This window comes from Pseudopodoces humilis, chromosome 6, assembly GCF_049639895.1.
Source record: "Pseudopodoces humilis isolate 2021_Gansu_Grassland_sample_001 chromosome 6, ASM4963989v1, whole genome shotgun sequence".
Lineage (NCBI taxonomy): Eukaryota > Metazoa > Chordata > Aves > Passeriformes > Paridae > Pseudopodoces > Pseudopodoces humilis.
In genome coordinates, this window is record NC_142205.1 from 6,807,151 (window position 1) to 6,822,881 (window position 15,731).

Genomic DNA, 15,731 nt, shown 5'->3' on the forward strand with positions numbered 1-15,731 from the left:
AAATTTGAAAGATTCCTAGGGAATATTAAGAGCCTTTTAAACAAGCTTTGGCAGGATAACCTGCTTCTAGCTGTTAAGCTTGAACAAAATACAACCATCCTTTCATGCCTTTACCACATCTTTCTTAGAAAAAAATGTATGTGTTCTCAGAAGAAGTATAAGCCATCCTTATTTTGGATGGGAATATTACTCATCCCTAGAGTCATCAGAACACTTACTTGAAACAAGTCTTGCAGAAAAATGAAAATAGTTCTGTCGCCTGACTTGAGAGCAGTGCTTCTCCAAAAATAAATAGATGAAACATAGTGGCAGAGTCATTTCATTAAAACTTAAATGAAATAACCAACAGATATAAATCTTGAGACAGTGCTATGTGAAGCATCAAAATACCTTGGAGGTTTGCAACATGAAAATAATGCTGTCATGTGTGTTGATTTGGGGTTTTCTGCTTGAACAAGTTAGCAAGGTGTTGAAAAGCTGTTCTGCAAAAGACTTCATAAATTAATTGCTCTTTTCATACTCAAATTGTGAGACTTAAGGAGGTCTTAAAGGATATGTTTTCTTCACTTCTCCGTTACTTACAGAAAAATAGGAGCTATTTCTGAAAGAGGTATTGGATGTTGTTTGTAGATTTGTAGTAATGATGTGGAAGAGTAAAAGTTATTTACTTGTTAAAGCTTTGCTGATTGTGGGGGTGTGTCTGAAGGCATTGCTGAATGTTTTGGGTGCAAGGCTCCATTTTAGTTTAATTGCTCACTTGTCTTTGACAGCCTGAAAGACTCTGGGGAGTCTTATAGCTGCTCAGAAAGAACAAAAGGCAAAAAAAAATTGTTTAACAGTAAAAGCCCTCTGAAACACAACGGTCTTGTTTCTGCTCCAAACCCTCAACTCCCAACTGTCTTCTCTATAATCTCTGCCCCGAGCAAAATGATTGTTTTCTTTAGAGCCTTTGGACCCATGTGGGATCTGTTTCCTCCTGTGTTTAGACAAGGATCTCATGAACTGCTGAGATGACCATAATAGAATTAAATGGTTCCTTTATTTAACACCTTACTCCCTCTTGAAAGAGAGCTTTTAAATGCAGCAGGTTTCTTGGGTTCTGAAAATGATGCTGGGGAAACCTAGGCCTTTGTGTTTTCCCTTTTGTATCCTGTTTAATATGCTTGTTTCCCCAAGTTCTGTTAATGTCCAGCAGGGCAAGTCCAGATAGACTTGCTTCAGAGGGTTTTGAAAAGGATCTGTAGCCTTTCTGAATGTAGTAGAAGGATCAAAAACCCAGCAAGAGCTGTATAGGTCCAGATACAAAGCCATATAAGAAGAGCCCTTTGGAAGAAGAAAGGGTCTAAACTTTGTGCCTGCCTTGAGTTCTTAGTTGTATTCGGAGTATTTCTCAAGGTTGCCTTCACATCTGGTAATACTGTAGACATCTAAGAAGTGAAAATGTGTTTTGTCTTGAGTAAGTGTTTGCTTGCTGAATAGGAAGAGACACAGTTTATAACTCAAATAAAATACTTGTCATCAAACTGTATGTTACAAAATAAAGTCAGCAGCAGAAGTAACTCAGACTTCAGTAGTAAAAATAACTCATGCTACAGATGTTTACATGAATGTTATTAAGAGACTCTTGTATAGTGGTTAGTGTTTTAGATACTTGAATTTGGTATCAAGGGCCAGATCAGAGTCAGGCTTAAGGGGGGTGGGGGGATAAGCTTGGTGAGCTTTCCTTGCAAGTTTTCTCTCATTTCACTTTGCTCTTCATACTGATCCTTCCAGATGTCTATAGGCAGGCATGGAAATACAATTAGAACCAGCCTGTGCTTCCAGAGCTGGAACTGTACCATATATGATACTACCGTTTGAGTTCTGGAAAGGTAGCTGCATCAGCATGGAGTGTAGAGTGGGCTGCCAAAAGCCTGCCAGGTTCTGCCTGTGCCTCCCAGCTGCCAGAGCTGTGCAGTCATTCAAACACAAGCCAGAAAGTTTAAAGCTACCACAAGGCAGCCTAACTTGAAATTGCATCACTAGTGTTACATTGCAGATGGGAAAGTTACTAACCATCCTCTGCTGGTTTGCCTTCATCTTAGCAGGCACTTAAAGGTACTGCCAGCTTTCTGGAGTTCTGTAGCCTGACATAGCCCAGAGTTGTACTGAGTCAGCCAGCTTGGAATGATGACTTGAAGGAAAGCAACTTGAGCTGAGTGTTTTGGTTTTAATTTAAAAAAAAATACTGCAGCAATACCTTGGAGGAGTGGTGTGTGTTTTTTGCTGGGTATGCCAATATGTTGGCTTAAAATCATCAATCCAGTTCTTCTGGACAAATGTGTTTTCCTGAGTAAAGCTCCTGAAGGGATGCATGTTCCCACAGTAGCAGAGTTATATAAAATAGTGCCAGTTAAACAAAACTGATGATTTTGAAAAACTGCTTTTAGATCCTTCAATTACAGGTGCCAAGAGGCCAATCATTTGTATAATTTCCATTATTGCATGAGTGATTAAAATGGCTCCAGTGTATTAAAAGTAATGTAGGTTTACTCTGCATCACTCCTCAGTAGAAGTAATCCAGCAGGACAGCTGCTGGAGGAAGAAGCCGTGCATAGGTTAGAGGTGGAAATTTTTCTTTTCAATTGGTTGGATCAGATGACTGCAAACCTTCACAAAGCTCTTTGGAGGCTATTACAGCAGTTGCTGCCATAGTTGGTACGCTTCTGGTTTTGGATGAACTGCAAATTAAGCAGAAAAATGTATATATTCATAATGTCAAATATATCAAAACTTACTTCTGTGCAAGAATATCTCAGAACTGGACCAGCCATACAGAAACTTATGCACTGCCATAAGAAATATTTCTTAAAAAAAGAAACACTACTGGGAGTAGCTGTATAACATATAAAGAAAACTTACAGTCAATTACTGTTTTTTGCTTTGAAAGGAGATTGAAAATGTGTAGCTCTTACTGTTAGCTTTTACTTTTTAGGCTGTTGAGTCAATCCAGGCTGAAGATGAAAGTGCAAAACTCTGCAAACGCAGGATTGAACATCTGAAGGAGCACAGCAGTGACCAGCCAGCTCCTGCCAACATGTGGAAGAAGAAACGTATGGATCGTATGATGGTGGAACATCTCCTACGCTGTGGCTACTACAACACAGCTGTAAAACTAGCCAGACAAAGTGGGATTGAGGTGAGTGGCAGTGTGGACTGACAAAACAGTAGTAAAGAAGTCATTGAAAAATGAGAACAAGCTGCTTTAGCCTTGTAGCAGTTATTTTTATGTATTGGTGTGCCTTCCTTGCTAATGTTTATCTGTTAATCTTTTTAGGCTTGAGTTTTTTTCTCCTTACTTGGCGTAAATTGTGTTTTAATGAATTACATAAGTCAAAATTGAAGTCATAATTATTAGTCACAAATTAAATGCTTTTAGATAAACACCTTTCTCTATTAAAGCTCAGATTAATTCTCAAATGTCATACAAAATTTCTTGATAGAAGCCTTTAGGCTGCTGATTAAGCAGGTGGTGGAGCTTCCCATCTGTCTAGACCCACTCAGCTGATATGTGTAGGTGACCAGGCTGAACAGAACAGCATTTGCTGATTGCAGGAACAACTGTTCTATTGTATCATTCCGCTGTTTGATGCCCTGAGAAGACTGACTTTTACTTGGGAAAAGAAATTTTGATACAGTTTGGGTTTTTTAGTAGCCATTATATCTTGCATGATCCTAAGAATGTTTTGCTGGTTTGCTTGTTTCACCGTTTTGTGATTTTTGCTTTCCTTTTCACTGGTTAGCTAGTTGGTTTTGCTTGGGCTCGCAGTGGATTATGAAGTGTTTGGAGTTTGTGTGCTTTGGTGTAGGTTTTTTATGCAGACCAATGAATCCTGGTTGGGGTCCTCTGACAGTCACGAGAACATTAAAACTGATTATTTTTAAGAATTTGCTGTTTGTCTAGAGAAATCATGTTTCGCAGATTTTAGGTAGTCTCTGCTATTTGATCCTCAGTGATCCTTGAATCTTTTTTTGATATTCTGATTCCAGAAGGCATGCAACTCTTACAGTCAAAATCTTACTTTTATAAAGATGCTGAAAGTTGAGTTCTCTTACATGACTTATGTACTTTGCCTTTCTTAGGTGGAGTAGTTGAACACATCTCTCTCATTTTGATGGGGAAGAAGATATTTTTGTTACTGATGTCAAATTAGAGCATATGTACTAGTTCTTTGTCATGTAACAGGGACCTAATTATCATGTGTGTCTTATTCCTTGGCTGCTTTACTGGTCTAATCCTGTTCAGCCAGCAGTAAATTCAGTAAATGCCAAATAGGAAATAACATGTAGAGATGGAATAGAAATGAGAGGGGAAGTGGGTTACAAAGTATTAATAGGAAATAGTCCTGAAAATACCAGCTGAAGAGGCTGTTGTGCCTCACTAGAGACACAGCCCATGCACGTGAGGCAAAAATACCCAAGGCAATTATGCTGGGACAGCTGCAGCTTGACTGGTCAGCAGCTCTCCCACTTCTGGTAGATGTTTCCCTCTGTTTTGAGCAGGAGCTCATCTCTGCTGAATCATCATGTTACTGTACCTACTAGGTCTGCTGGAAAAGCACTGTGGAAATATTTTCACTTTCATAGCAAGCTCTATTATGCCTGATTAAATAATGTTCAGCTTTGGTTTGGACGTGAGTGTGGAAGTCTGTCATGACATACTGCAAGACCCTGTGGTAAAAGCATCATACTTAAAGCTCTTCATTCTGTTTATTGAATAGAAAATTTTGTGCTAAAAAGGAAGTTTTAAAGACGATTATTTACCTTCTGCCTGCAAGCCTAACTCTTACAATTTGCATAACATCAGAGTAACTTGAATAACACAGAACATAGTTGCATATTGAATGTACTGAGGCCATTTTTCTTCTAGTTTGCTCAAATTATGCATTTTAGTCAGCATTACAGTTTGTTTTGGCTTAATGAAGATAAGGCTTCCCTCAGTTTCTTTGCTTTGCACTTGTTCTTTCTTACTGTATGGCTATCCTCTTTGTGAACAGCTTTTACAGTGTATGATACTGGGACTTGTTTCTTACACAGAATTTGTGGTTTTGCTGGTTTAGTAAGACAGCAGCTTTGTTTATTTTTGTTGCTTTCTTCCTAAAGGATGTGAACATTGAAGTGTTCTCTAATGCTTACTAATGTAACTTCACTGTAGAGATTAGGAAATTCCATGTTATTCTCTCATCCCAAGTAATCTTTGTTTACTGTGGTCTCACCTGGCATTTTGATTAATATCCCCACCACCAGTCTTGTCTTGATTTTGTTACCACAGGGTAGACATTATACCCTAAGTAAGAACCTGAGAAAAAGTGCTGTTACTGTTCAGCTTGTCCAGCAGCCAGAGGTGAGGCTGGTGGACAAATGAGGCATGGCCCAGCAATGTACTCTTGTGGCAAAGACAAGTCAACAGCACTCTGGGGTGCACTGGGATAAACAGCAGCAACAGAAGGGAGGTGCTCCAGCCTCTACTCAGCACTGGTTAGACCCATATGGAGTGCTGTACCCAGTTCTGGGCTCCCCAGCAGACACAAGGACTTGTGTAGTCACCCTGTATTTGAAGATGCTCAAAACCAGACTGGAATGGGAAAGATCCCAGGTAACCTGTTAGAGGTGACCCTGCTGTAAGCAGGGAGACGACAAAGTTCCTGAGGTCCAAACCTCAACCATTCTGTGACTTTGTTCCTCTGACTGTGGGGAAAATGGCCGAGGTACCCTTTGCTGCTCTTCTGAAGGAAGCAGCTCTTTCCAGTTCAATTGTAGCTTGGGGATCCCAGGTTAAACACTTTCCTGTAGCTGTAAGACCAGTCTTGGGAGCAAGTCTCAGCTTGCCTGATTTAAGTTTCTTGTGTGGCTCCTGAATATGAGGAGACCTCAGAGCTGCCAAGGTGCTTCATGGGTAAAGCAGATCAGAAGGGATTCTGCTTTGGTGACCAAAGGGAAACCATTAAATCATTCCTATGCTTGAGCAAACTGTCTGCTGTACTATTGGCAAAGATTGACTGTGTGCCATAGTGCCCAATGCTAATAGTTTTTGATGGTCCGTGACAAATTTTAGGCTATTTCCTAAATTAACTGCCTCCATAGGAGTGATGAAATCTTGTAATCAAAGATAGATGCTTGAAAACCATGGTTATAAACTAGGAAGCAAACAGAATGGAAAGCAATGCTGAATGTGAAAAATTATAGGGAAATTTTAAATATCAGAGTTATGAACTAGCTCAAGTAAGGAATAACTTTGGGCATAAGGCATTTATACAGTATAAAGTTAAGGCAATATAAGAATAAATTCCAGACATTAAATATTTGTTTTACGTCTTTAAAGAAAAATAATGGTGCTTGGGAAAGTAAACCAGAATGTGAATAAGATTGAAAGAAAAGCTGACAGTCAAAGACAGAAATGTTTGTGCCAAAGTAAATATGGGTTAGAGGGGATTCTATTGTGGACGTTATTCTTGATGTCTTCTGGCTCCATAATGATGTGAAAAACAGTTTGGGTTGAAGATACAAATTAGATGTTAAGGGCTTTTTTGTTGCATATGAATAAAACTCATCAGTATAGGCTTATTAGAATAAATAGAATCAAAATAAGGTCATTATTACAACCTTGTAATGCCATACAATATAAAAATGCCTGTTTTCATCTGCAGATTCCTATTCTCAGCTAGCTGGCAAGGTTGTTTGTTAACTTCAACTTTGTTATTTCGTGTTCTGCTACACTGCTATCTCATTTTTGTGTCATTAATTGATATGCAAATCTAGTTTAGGAAGAGTGGTGTTCCAGTTGGAAGCTGGTTTCTGTTTGTAGACAAATTTTATAATTAGGCTATGTATGTGGTGCTTAGTCTACTGTTTCTGGAGCTGGTGGGGTTTAAAATTTTATGTTTTTCCAGCCCTTTCCTTAATAGGCTGGGAAGAAAATATAAACACGTAAAGTGTCATTACATTCTTTGCTTAATTATGTATAGCTGTAGTGATTTTTGTCTGTAGGATTGAAAACAAAGCCATATTCTGAAGCTCCAGTTTCCCTTATCATATGCTGTAAATCCTCTTTCCATCTTTGCTAAAAGATGGAAAAGAATGTGTCTCCTTGCCTTAATGCTCATGCTATACAAAAGCTGTACAAGTGGCAATATTTTTTCTGTGAAGAATAGCATAAATTCAACCTAATTTTTAGTGTGTAGGGTCAGGAAGCAAATTATTTAAAAAACTATAACTCACTAAGGAACAGAAGAGCTACTGCACCCCTGGGCAGGGCGGGCAGTGACACTGTAATGTGGGCAGTTAATTGCTTGAGTTGAAAAAACTCTTAAATAGCTTAAAACTGGTTAATTTGACCTTAAATTAGGGATTATCTATATCAATTAAGATTCTGCCAATTAATGTTCTCAGATCAATAATTATGTACATCATCCTTCAAAGATACTTAACTAACCCTTTGCATTCATACCACAGTGTGCTTTTTGCTTTTGAGAATTGTGGGGGTAAAAACCAAGTATTCCATTGACTTCAGAAGTTTTGACTAGACATATGGCCATTGTCAACATTGATCAATATTAAAAGGGCTTCTTGACACTTCAAGTATTGACAATTGACCCAGTCCCAAAAAGGTAACAATTTTCTTGAAGTGAGAGTTCATGTCTCCAGTTATTGTCAGTAGTCTCCTTCCTGAGTAGAACTACGTCTCTGGTAATGGTTTTTCACTGGAGAATATCAAAACAGGGTAGATACTGAAAAGCCATTCTAAAAATATTTAATTGTCTTTAAAAGTAGTAAATACATTTATTTAAAAAAAAATAATTTTGTTTAAATAAGGAACAGTAATCACTGGAAAAACAGCTTATCTTCCGATCTTCTCTCCCTCCCATTTTGTCCAGTTAGTCTTTTTACTGCATCATTGCAGCTTCAGTTTTTGTAAAACTGTTTTTGGAGGAAGTAGCCTAACTAGAAAAGATACCTGCAAGAAATTCAAGTGTATTCCACTCTCTTAATTTTGTTACAGAAAGCTGTGAAATCTTATTTGATGTCCCGCGGTATAAGAGAAACTTGAATTCTTAAAATTAAGCTTCATGGCTTTTGACCAAGTATCTGATCTCTTTCCTATTATATATCAGTGTTCCTTTTTTCAACCCCAAAGTTAAATGTTCTTTCCTTGCTTTATGAAAGTGTTCCTCAGCACTGTGCTGCAAATCCTTCAGCTGACACCTCAGTAGAATACTGCTGAAGGATTTCTGTCTGCTATGGGACAAAATCTTTCTGAAGCTGCTATTTTCGAAGTAATCCATTCCCTGAATAACTGTTTCTATTTGATGATTCTCTCAGAAAATGGGAGATGGAAAATAACCTGCATATCTGAGCATCACAAAAAGGAGCAGTACTAAGTCTTAACTCAAAAAGTTAAAGCTGAATAAACACATCTTTTAACAATCATACAAATGTATCTTTAGAAATCCTCCTTGTTAAGATGCATAGTCCAAGAATGGCTTGTAGGCAAACACATACATATGTATTAAAGTAATTAATCAAAACACATTTATAGTCAAAACAATTCAATTTCAAATAGGTAAATAATATTCATCATAGTGCTTAAATGTATTATTTACTTCACTGTCATCCAGAACATAGCCAGGCTGACTTTCCAGATGCAGGCTGAATGGTAAAAGGTGTCTTTTGCCAGGAGCTGTTTGTGTCCTTCTCCTTTGACTTGCTGTTCCCACACTGGAGATGTTACAGGAAAACTATGTATGAAGGAGCTCCTAAATTGGCATAACTTATTTAAAGGTGCCAGGATTTTAGGTTGTGGTGTTTGGAGATACCCTGCAGTACCAGGCTATAGAGAGCTGCTCAGAAACTCCTTCAAATGTGTTTTGGCTGTACCTAGCGTAGGCATGACAACTTTGAATAGATTGGTATAATGAATGTCTGGGTGTGTTCATCTGAATTTCAAAGTGCTGCAATTCCTGCACAGCCTTACATCTGCAGTTTGTCTCAAGCATCTTGAGGAATTAGAATTATGTAAATGTGAAATAGTCAAGATCGAAGCAGAATAACAAACTTCCTCATTACAAATCATTTGACACTTCAAAAGCCAACAACATGAATTGTGCTGTGATGTTGAACATCTTGTTTTTTTCAGTCCATTTAGACAAAGTGGGTTACCTGTAGTGTATCATAACTGAGCTAATTCATTACAAAATACTTAGTCTGGAAGGCAGGTGAAGCAAGAAAAATTATTGAATTGAAATTTTATCTAAATGGGGATTGGTGTTATCACCTGGAAATTACCCAGCAGTAGAAGTTATGCCTCTTCTTACTGTCCTTTCTTCCTGCCAGACATTCCTTCAAAGTGTAAATCTTACCTCACATTTAACACTTGGTCCTACTACTACATTAGATGATAGCATAATGTTTTGTCTGAGAATGTGTGTAGCTGCTAAGACAGACTGATCCTGCACGGAAAAAAGCTGCAGGGCTTGTGCTCCACTGGCAAAGGTTTGGGTGCTTTTCCTCTGCTAGAAGAGGCTATGACAGAAAATGAGGCACTTTTTTTCTACCCAATGATGCATCTTAAGCTCTTTGTCACACTACTGTAGTGTAGTCATTTATTACTGTACTTAGCATAGTATAATATGCTGATGGGTAAAGGTGTAGCCATTTGCTGAGCTACAAAAATTGCTGATGCAGGAGCAGAGGATGCATTGGGGAAACAGATTGCTAATAACCAACCTCAGTGCTTCAACTCTGAGTCTCTTCCAAGCAGCTTATGTCCTTGAGTGAAAGGAAGTGGATAAAACACTTAGCTTGGCTGTGGAGCAGCCAATGCCAGAATATATATAGTTATGGTGACCGCACTTTCAGAAAGCTTTTGGAAAAACTGGAGGGAAAAGATGACTGAAAATGTTATGGGTGGGTGCTTTTGATAGGTGTGAGAGCAGAGGTCAAATACCAAGGAATTTTGTAATATAGATAGATAAATTGAAGTTGGACATAAGTTTAGAACATGAATTAATCACTAGAACTAATTAACAAAAGCACTAGTATCCTCTAACATTACATAAAGACCATGCTCCTCTGACAGAACTAAGTGTAAGATACTGTGATCCTTCAAAAATAACCAGGCAGAACTAAAAGGTCTGTGCTATGCTGAGGGTATGGAAGATGCTCTCATGTGAAAGCTCGACTGTACATGATGGGTACTGTGTTTACTTTGTAGACAAAAACATTTCTGGCTCTTCTGTTGATGAACTTGTGGTTTGGCTGTCTGTTTTTGCATTTTTCCCCAATAACTGGCTCTGCAGCTGGCTTTGAGTAATTCTTTCAGTTACTCTGTTTAGTTTCTCTCTAATGCTGTTAATGTGTGTAGCATTATAACACTTAATAGTAGCTTAATGAACTTCAGACAATATTATTATATGAGCAGAGAGTAAGGAGGCCCCTTACTGTTAATTTGTGCCCCACTTTAACTGGTCTTCAGTAATTGTGGTGTTGCTGTATTGTCACCACCTATGCCATTATTTTCTTAATTTGTGTCTCCCTTGATGTCAGTGCAGTTCATACATACCCAGTGTTGACTTTAAAGAAACTGTTACTCCAGCAGCCTTTTATTCCTGCCCTTGTACAGGGGCAGAGGAATTGGATTTGGGTCCCAATTCCTGTTACTGCCATCAAAACCACCTGCATTGTCCCCCTCTTCACCTGCACCTCATTTTTCCTTCCTGCGCATGTTTTCAAGTGGGCAGTGTGACTGTGGTGTTTTCCAGGCTTCCTGCTCCTGCCAAGTGACACCTCTTTCACTGTTTCCCCACTGTGGGAATACACTGACCTCTCCTTTCCCAGCTGCTCCTGCGGTCTTACCTTGTAGCCCCTTGTGTTTGCCTTCTCCCTGAATTGTGTAACAATGATCACAGCTTGAGATGATGCCTGGATTTGCTGCATGTTCATCACAGGGGAAATTTTAACAAATGAATATATTAATATAGAAGACTAAATTGACCTCTTTGTTTGTAACTGTTCATTACTGCATTTCTATTTCACTTCCATAGAATTAAATTATACTGAAGGTTGCATTGCAAGTAGAGAGTATGTGAGTAGTCATTAAAAGCTTAACACAGCTTTTTCTGAAGTTGTTGTTTGAGTGATCTAAGTGTTTATTGTGTTTTGTATACAAGTAGTTTACCATGCTGCTGAATGCTGAAGTGCATCAGCAAAGGCTTCTTTATGAGGGGAGTGCTCTTATGCATGTAATGTGTATAGATAGATAGCTAGTCAGTCTTATTAAAGCTGTTATTGGTACATACTCTTGGCAACAAGCCACTGATAGCTTGAGGCATACTGGCCTATTTTCAATTTCATATTGATACTAGTAAGCAATTAAAAATAAACAATTTGCATTTTAGAAAAAAATACATAAACAGCATCTTATGATATTACGAACTGCTTATTTTGTACAACAAATAGCTTGTTTTATGAGAGATGCTTTTTTTCCACTGAGGAAACTTTCTTTTCTACAAAATACTGCCTTTTCTCACTGAATCAAATCTTTCATTTTATCTTGTTTAGCTTAACATTTCTTTTTTGATGAATTTGATGAATTAATCTTGTTTTGAGAATAGCTTATGGGAGATTTGAAAATATTAAGCACTGGGTGTTCTAGTATTCTTTTCTGGTTGTTTTTGAGCCCTGTTAAAGATTCACATTTCTGATGTGAAATATTCTGGGGATTATATCATACATAAATGTTAATATGAATTATAAGGGATTTTATCACACATTCTTTCTGATAGCTTTCCAGACTTGTGACTGGAGAGCTCATAAAGTAAAAGCACTTCAGTTCATCTGTATAGTGGAGACCAGTGGAGAGGAATGACTTGACCTGACTGCTCCAAATTTTAAAATGTTACATAAAAATCCTCATGTGAATGCTACATGAATTCCTGTAGGTATTTTGCTACTTCAGGAAGAATGTTTTTGTTCTTTCTAAGTCATTTGACATACGATCTAATACAAAGTTGCTAATTTTGTTACATCTAATGCCGAAAATTCTGAGCAGTTTTCTTGGTGAATTTAGAGCCACACATGTAGATCTCAGTTCTTTTCCAGTTCACTGCTGAATTCTCTTAATTGGGCACAATCTAAAGTTACAGCCTTTGTTTCACTTTAAATTCAGTTTAAATTTGAATTTTGATATGTATTTGCCAGTTTGGTTCACAACTTTACACTAGACATAACTGTGTTTAATTTTAAATTCATGCAAAGCTTATATATCTGCCAGTTAAACCAAGTTACCCTACTGCCTTTATACATACCTTCTCATTATTTCACAGCTGTTATTCTCCACAGCCTTCACTGTATTTTTGTGAATCACTTCTTTTCTGTAACACAACCACATAAATTCGTTACATTTTGGGCCCATTTTCGTTGTTCTCTTAGTTTTGGTGTTTCAGACTAGTGTTCATTTTTGCTGCAGTCTTTCCCTCCAGTGAGGGCAGGCACTGGAGTCTCCTGAAAACAAGGCACTGTTAAGGAGAGCACCCTGGCAAGGAGTGAGCTGCCCTGAATGTTCAGCCTATCAGCTCCTGCTCACGCTCACCAGAGTCCAGAAGCTGTTCAGAGGAGGGGATGTGCAGAAACATGCTTAGGATGTTCTTACTAAGAACCCATCTGAGCAAATGGGATCCAGCTTTTATGTTGGCCAGGAGTATGTATCTAGTAATCATCATCATAAAGGCATCCTTATTCTTCATAGTATTTTATACCTTATAATTGGAGTTCTGTGCAGAATCAGAGGGTTACTAACCTCCCTCCCTGGAGGCACTTGCAGCTTAAAAAGAAGCAGTGATATTTTAAAAGCTATATATATGTAAATCAGGCAGAGCACAGGGTGATGGATAGCTGTATTCTTGTTTAAATAAGTATCTCTGCTTTCACTAAAGTGACTTCAGCCTTCATGTGCAGTTTTCTCTAATAATAAATGTCTTTCTCTGGAGTTTTCACTGTGGTAATGGAATAAAATAGTTTTTTCATGATAACGTTCACCTAGTGTTGAGATAGTTGGCCTTCTAAAATCTGGTTCGTGACTGTTGTATAGACGGGAAAGCTTAGTCCGCTTTAGTCCAATACCGGTTTTTTAAAGCAGAAATTACAAAATCCAGGTGGCACTCCCTGCTTTGTACTGAGCTTCCCTCTTGAGTGTCTGGATAATTGTTGCTAATACTTAATGGACCAAGTTCTCCTCCTTGAGACATTTGAGACTATTTTTCAGTACATTAAATTAAAATGAAAGTAGAATTAAATGAAAGTTTCATGTAAATCAGTCTTCCTGCCCAACCTCAGGTATTGTGTATTTGTAATCAAGTGATTTAGGCAAAGTTATATAGAGGAGGCTGGAAAGTCTGTGCTGAGAGTTACGGTTTGATCCCAGTACTGAAATAGCCTGTGTGCGGGGTAGGGTTCTCCTAAGCTCTGCAATACTGGCAGGAAAGTATTGCAACCCCTGTTCCAGTGTGAAAGCTGAAAGTGTGAAATGGAGACACTAGTGTTGTAAAGAAGGTAATTAAAGAGCTCAGAATTCCTTTTTAGTTTATATACAAGTCAGAAAACATTTGCCGTGGTACTGAATACTGTGTCATTTTGAGGGGAGTGTGTGGCAACAGATTTCTTGCTTCTGCTTTTTCTGTGCCTGAAAATCAAGCGGCAGTATTTCTCTAAAATTATGTATTTACATTTATTTAATTTTATATGTAAATTATATAACAGGCACTTTGTAGCAGACTGTGAAATCTTAATCCTCTTTTGGGTCCTGAGAAAAACAATGTTTCTGTATGGTCTGCAGCCTGTACAACTTTGAATTGCAGAATACTTTTGGAAAGCTATTCAGGATTGGGATCTAAACGGGGATTTTTTTTGACTGGAATATGAGATACTTGTTACAAAGTTCCTTTCCATCCAAGATGAGGCAGACAAGTTGTACTCTCAACTTGCCTGTGTAGAAGAGCTGTGCTGGTTTTGATAAATCCTGTGATATTCCTTTCTTCTGTTTCTTTAATCCTAGCTAAGGAAGAAGCACCAAGATCATGCACCGTCAGAAAGGATAGGAAAGTATGATTGGATTAAAATAAAACAGTGTGGCATGTGGAGTTTTTAAAGGTTTATTGCCTAATTGTGTCTTAGTATTTTTGTGGTAATCAGTCTGTATGATTAAGACTTCTGACTACTTCTAATCAAATGCAAAAGTTGTTCCTGTCTCTACAAAAGGATTCCTTAATGCCTTTTTTATATTGTTCCTTAACTTTCTATCAAGTCAACAGAGAAGAAAATCCTATTTATTGGTGCAATTTAAATGTAATTGTTGGTTCTGAAAGAAACTGTTTTAATTTAAAATGTTCTTCTCTGTTTTCTGGATACATACTGTCTATTTAATAGAGAAGGCTGCCAAGCTTTGACTTCTTTTGGCAACCACAAATCTAATTAGCATTTCTGTTAAAAAGAACCTTTTTCATCTTAAATTTTCAAAAGCAATGTAGAAATTCTCTTTTGTTTAAGAGTTTTGTCTGCCTCAGCAGCAATGGCAGTCTTTTTGCTCGTAGTGGAGGGCTGCTATACCAACACCTGATGGATAAGTACAGATATCTGGGATTCTCTCACCAGCTCATGGACTTATCACAAATGCTGCCCTTATGCCTCTTTATTTTTTATTTTTTTGTTGTAATGAAGTTTAAACTATAAAAAGTTAACAAATGAGCTTAAACCACTGATTTGTCTCTGCTTAGTAGGTCCAGTCCTTTTTTTATGTAAAAACAAATGCTTTTGTTTTATTTTTTTGTAAAAGCAAATGCTGTTCATGAAGAGGGCACATAGCTCCAATAAGCTTGAGTAGATATATGGAGGTGTTTTTCTTTGTAACTTAAATGGAATTGTGTTTCTACTCAGCAGCTGTATGGAATGCAAGCAGGATAATTATTATGACTGCATTATGTGTCGAGCTGCTTGCATAGATGAGCTAATGGGCAAGAGATTTGTAAATGGTCACCTTATCATGCACAGGGGAGTAATGCGCTTTTCTTCCACTTGAGCATATCATCAGAAAAACTTCAGACCAGCAAAAAGATTATTCTCATGTTCTTGTAGGAATACTTTAAAAATACAGTTGTGGAACAGGCTGGCATTCTTTCAGTCCATTTGCCAACACATTGATAAAATAGATGGATTTATTTTAACACTAAGGGTATGGGAAGAGTCCATTAAAGTCCAATTTCAATGTTGTTCTGTAAACTTGTAGCTGTCTGAATTCTGAGCTCAGTCTGACTTACCTGGATTTGATACCAGTAGAGCTGTGGGAGGCTGTTTATTCTTTTGATAGTAAATGGTTTTGTTGCTATGATCATACAACTTATAAAATAGATGTTAATGTTTTGGTTTTAAAATTCAAGTAATGAGTGAAAGATTTATAAAAGGTACAAGTTCTGCTGCACCTCAGAAATTCATGTGGCTTGTTTAAATTTCTGTGAATAACCATTTTGCTAACCCTAACATGATTTAGTCCACTTTCCCAATGGTATTAGACTTCATGTATTTATAAGGAAAAACTGGCTAATGAAATGCAAGATGTGAATGTGATATAGCTGGTGCTAGTTCTGGTTTTCAGCTTTGTCTTATGAAAGGTAGAACTTCTAAGATTAAGTATATTCAGCTATTCT

General features: G+C 37.7%; 1 protein-coding gene across 6 annotated transcripts in view; it reads left to right on the plus strand.

Annotated features, from left to right (window-relative positions):
• The window catches only part of MAEA (macrophage erythroblast attacher, E3 ubiquitin ligase), a 48,866-nt gene that overhangs the window by 18,498 nt on the left and 14,637 nt on the right, over positions 1–15,731 (plus strand). For all 6 annotated transcript variants that reach the window (XM_088056886.1, XM_014263196.2, XM_014263194.2 and 3 more), the window contains one exon: positions 2,975–3,178. In XM_088056886.1, the coding sequence (XP_087913012.1) occupies positions 2,975–3,178 (204 nt within the window). The remainder of the gene's footprint in view (positions 1–2,974; positions 3,179–15,731) is intronic.